Source organism: Penaeus monodon, unplaced genomic scaffold (assembly GCF_015228065.2).
Source record: "Penaeus monodon isolate SGIC_2016 unplaced genomic scaffold, NSTDA_Pmon_1 PmonScaffold_10146, whole genome shotgun sequence".
NCBI lineage: Eukaryota > Metazoa > Arthropoda > Malacostraca > Decapoda > Penaeidae > Penaeus > Penaeus monodon.
Window position 1 is genome coordinate 1,731 of NW_023638767.1, and position 4,798 is coordinate 6,528.

Sequence of the window (4,798 nt, forward strand, 5' to 3'; positions counted from 1 at the left end):
GAAGACAGTTCGGTCCTGACTTCTGTGTGTACTGTGGTCCCGTTCTCGGTGTTTTCGTGTGCTCGCTTTGGATTTACTTTGTGGATTTACCTCGCTTCACGCCAGGATTTGCCGAGTTTGTCTCCACAAAGCTAAGTATTATTTAGTGGTTGTGTGTAGGAGACACCTGGTCTCTTTTGGACTTTGGCGTGTGACACGCTACATCATCATCTGTGGGGTGCACTCTTTCTCTGTCCCAAAGCTGCACTCTGTGAATTCAAAGTGTCAGAGTATAAAAGAACCACTTCACACAGAAGGAACACTGCTTGAGGATCCGTACCTCCAGTGTGCCATCCCTTGATTTTAAACTAAGTCCATACTTAGTTTCCTTCCCTCAGCTCGAGGATCCGTACCTCCTGCGAGGAAGGCTTATTTCATTAAGTCTCGCCCATAATAATTTCAGGGCCATTTTACATTTTACTTTCTTTTACTTTGTCTCGATTTGTTGTCTTGATACCTGCCTGACCTTGTGGGTGTCAGGCAGTCCGTGATTTGTGGTCCCCTGTGGTGTTATATTCTGTTATTTGGCCTTCGACGCTAAATTATGTTTCTTATTTGTTTACACAAGTGTTTTTATTCAGAGTTTATCAGCACTAGTTTGTTTTAGTTTTTTTTTTTTTTTTTACGTTAATCTCCATTTTGGGTTGGAGATTAACTTGCTCATATTAGAGATTGGTATGTGTTCGTGCTAAAACACTGTTTGAGTATATCTGGTGTGGTTTTCACGTGCATCACCCCCGCTGTGATCAAATTGGTGATGTACGCATCTATGAAATTTCCCATACTGAATTCCTGTAGATCTCCCTAATGAGTGCGATTTGCTTAATAAATAAATATCATACTATCGTAGAGCTTTCACTCGGTCCCAGTCAAATAAACAAATGATATTTACATCTTAAGTTCTGGTTCAGACTAAGGCTGAATGCTTGAAACTTTCTTGGGCTTGGGTCTCCTTAACAGCACATTGCTGGTTACTCTATCTTAAGAAGGCTAGATGAATCGGAGTATATTAAGCTGATACTCTAGAACAGACCATAACTTTGCTATACCTGGGTTCCCACTTCCAGCAGGTGGATGCTCAAACTGAAGGGAAGAGGAAGAATTTTATGATATTGCATTTTTCTTCCAAACACGTCCACGCAGACGCTCGGCCTATGCTATCTCCCTTTTCACATATACACACTTACACATCCAACATTCAGCACATACATCCTGTACTTTCCTTCCACCCTTCTTTCATACAACATTCACATCCCCATACACAACACACACGGTTCCAGAACCTACCAATCGGGTGGTGGCAGCGTGCCGTAGGCCTGGAATCTTACATCTGTTCACTGCAGACGAATCTTTTCCCAAATAAAATCTATATTCTCGGTTGAGCCCGAACTCAACCAGACATAGTGAATTCTACTGGGTCTGATGATAATAATAATATTAATAATAATAATAATAATAATAATAATAATAATAATAATAATAATAATAATAATAATAAAGAAATAATAATAATAAATAACAATGGTAATAATAATGATAAACAATAACAATAACATTTATAACAATAATTACTAATATTTTCAATATCATCATAATTACAAATCTAATAATCATAATAATAAATATCATCATATATTATCATCAGTACTGTTATCAATTTCATCAGTTACTATCAATATCATTATCATTCCCATTATTATGAATACCATCATCATTGTCACTATTTATTGACCAACTGATTGATAATAATTATATGAAGATGAATGACAATAACACAATAAAAATAAGCTAGCTACCAGGTATACCAGAATGTAGCTGCCTTCTCTTTGGTGTCTGAGTGTGTGTAGTGACAAGTGCTGGAGGATCATCAAGACTTGTCTGAGTTTGCGTGTGAGTGAATGACAATTCCGGGAAGAGTTCATTGTGGCTGTGATCTGGGGTCTGTGTGTGTATGGTTGAGCGCATGAACTGTTCAATATCTGAAAAATCTTCATATGTCTGAGTTTCACTTGTGCACCACAGGCTATCACTATCATGCCCTTGACATGCTCCAGGCACCTGGCATGATCCTGGGCCTTGGCAAGCAGTACCTCCACTCAAAATCAAAAGACTGTTTGGATCCGTCTGAGTTTCTGTGGTGGTTAAGATTATTTCATCCGAATCATCAGGGGCCCCAGCATTTCCACTTAGAAGTACATCATGGTCAGTTTGAGTTTCTATGCTTGATGAGCGAATGTGCCCTAAAGATGGAGCTCTCTGATTTGTTATACTGGCTGTATCACCAACAACTCCAAGTAAGTCTTCATCAGCATCAATAAGCAGCTGTGTTGTTGCAAAGGGATCAAAATGTTCATTTGTCTGTGTAGCAGTGATAGAGGTCATAGATGGTGGTGGGATGCCTGGTTCATCATCCCCACAAGCCCGATCAAAAAGGGATATGGTTAGATTACTGAGGTGGGAGTGTGTTAGTCCAGGGGCACGAGGACTTGTCTGTGTACCTGATGTGCTTTGCTGAGTTGTGATGAATTCTGGCAAGTCCACCTGTAGTGCTAAACTTCCCAAAGAACTTTCATCTTCATCATTGCAAACATCCGAACCCACTTCAAGGAAAGTGGTGTCGTTATCACTATGACCATTTCCTTTCCCTGTACCAATTGTACTTGAGATACTGGGTGGCAGCTGCAGCTGTGAGCTGTTATTGAGTCGTTTGCTGTCTCTGTGAGTGAGCCTTGTCTGAGTTTCTGCTGTTCTTTTTCGCTTGCTCTGATTTTGTAAAAGAGTAATATTGCCATCATCTATATGCCAGTCACTTGTAGCTGATTTTCGTCTTGAGCGTTTGATGGGATTTTCCTCTGTTTGAACACCAACATCAACACAAGCCACCCTGTTTAAAGAATGCAATTAATAAAATTAAACTGATGATACAGGAAATATTAACAAACATATTCTTAACTTTGAAAAAAATTCTACAGAAAATATTTATAAGTTATCAATCATATTTTTCCTTTTATATGAATGAACAGTTTTCCCAATAATGGACATATTCATGGGAATGACTGATCTCTAGCTGGGGCTTCTGTATAATGGCTCTTTTTTTCTTTTCTTTTCTTTTCTTTAATGATTATAGTGATGGCTAGATGTATGGAAAGCATGTTGCTTAGTCTTCAACTTACACTAGAAGCTAATAAATATCAACACTTCCTTTTTTTTTTATGTAACATGTTATATCTTGGTCAACCTTGAATATCAAATAATATACAAATCCTGCAGTTACAATTATTTCTATACTTTCAGAGTATAACAAAATATATCCAAATTATATATCTATATACTGTATGCAAGAAAATGTATGCTGTATATTTTGTACTTTCTATGATTTTGATGTATCTCAAAACTAATGTAATTCACAACTGTCACTTTATGCTATATATTTTACTTATTTTCGAATAATAACTGAAAAAAATTATGTGCCATATAAAGAACAAGAACAAAAACCCTGTCAAATATTCATATGCTGGCATAAGTGAATCTGAAGAGAAAGTGTCAGAAAAGAAAACCCAGATTCCATCTACTATTTAAAAACTGGTTTCAGATGGATGACAGTAATTTTTGTAGAGAGAGAGAAGGGAGAAAGAAAGAAAGAAAAAGAAGAGAGAGAGAAAAAAACACTATTCATTGCAAAGAATCATAAATAATGCAATATCTAACTACTCAAGTTCTCATTTCTTTCTCTGGCATGGTTACGGCTGCATGTGTCTTATACTACCCACATAGTAATAAATGCTATGTGCTATACGCTCCCTCTTCACAAGGATATCTCTGATCATCAAATTCTCTTCCAGGAAAGAAATTTATCTAAAACTATTAAGTGAAGAGTGGCTTATGGAACTTCAAATAAAACAAGAAAATATACAACTATATTCCAAAGTAAATTTTACATCACCATACTAAAATTTAAAACTTCTAGTCTATTTGCTATGGAACTGAACACAGGACACAAAATGCACTATGGCTTCCATAAGTAGCATAGCAAATTCACGTTCATTAATGCATTAACTGAAATATTTCAACACAAGAAAAACAAATACCTTTTCATTGCTGTAGCAGCAAGCTCACTAAGGGCAATTGCAGCAAGCAAATGAGTGGGCTGTTGCAGATTTACAGGGGCCACTGGGCTGAAAGTGGAAGGGGTGTGCAGAAGTGTACCAGCAGTCTGGGTGAAGATTGGGGGAACTGATGCAAAGGAGGATATGGTGGGTGATGAAGAGGTTGTCATTATCCCTAAGACACTTCCTTTCCCTCTACTAATATTTTCAACATTCTGGTACCTGTCAAGAAGAGGGAAAAGTTATTATGTCTACAGGTGATGAGTACATACAAATTATTTAAATACATATATAATACCCTATGTCTGTGGATGTGGATTTGCTGAACATCTTTTAAAAAACAGTATATCAGGTGGTTTTATGAAACTTACCACATTTATGAGCTGTATCTTTTAATATAAATCCTGAAATATTTATTTTAGAGAATGTACTGCTTAAATATCCCCCCCAATCCCTTGCCCGTTGTTATCGTGGGGGGGCTTAGGAGGCGGAGACTGGGACCCAATGATGGGGAACTCCCCAACCTTGGGACTCAGCCCTCGACTCAACTAATTTTGTATGGTCTTTATTTTCCTTCACACTTTTCATTTCTGTCCCTTCACCAAACCCTTCTGCTATCCACCTCCTAAGGTGTGAGAGCCGTGCTGAAAGGA

At 37.6% G+C, this 4,798-nt stretch overlaps 1 protein-coding gene across 1 annotated transcript; it reads right to left on the reverse strand.

Annotated features, from left to right (window-relative positions):
* Positions 1-1,749: 1,749 nt before the first annotated feature.
* On the reverse strand, positions 1,750-4,521 carry LOC119568616. Its single transcript, XM_037917151.1, has 3 exons — positions 4,517-4,521; positions 4,128-4,367; positions 1,750-2,923 (listed from the first exon to the last, which is right to left on the reverse strand). Exons 1-3 carry the CDS (start codon positions 4,519-4,521, stop codon positions 1,828-1,830), a joined length of 1,341 nt encoding a protein of 446 aa, XP_037773079.1. The 3' UTR covers positions 1,750-1,827.
* Positions 4,522-4,798: the final 277 nt, after the last annotated feature.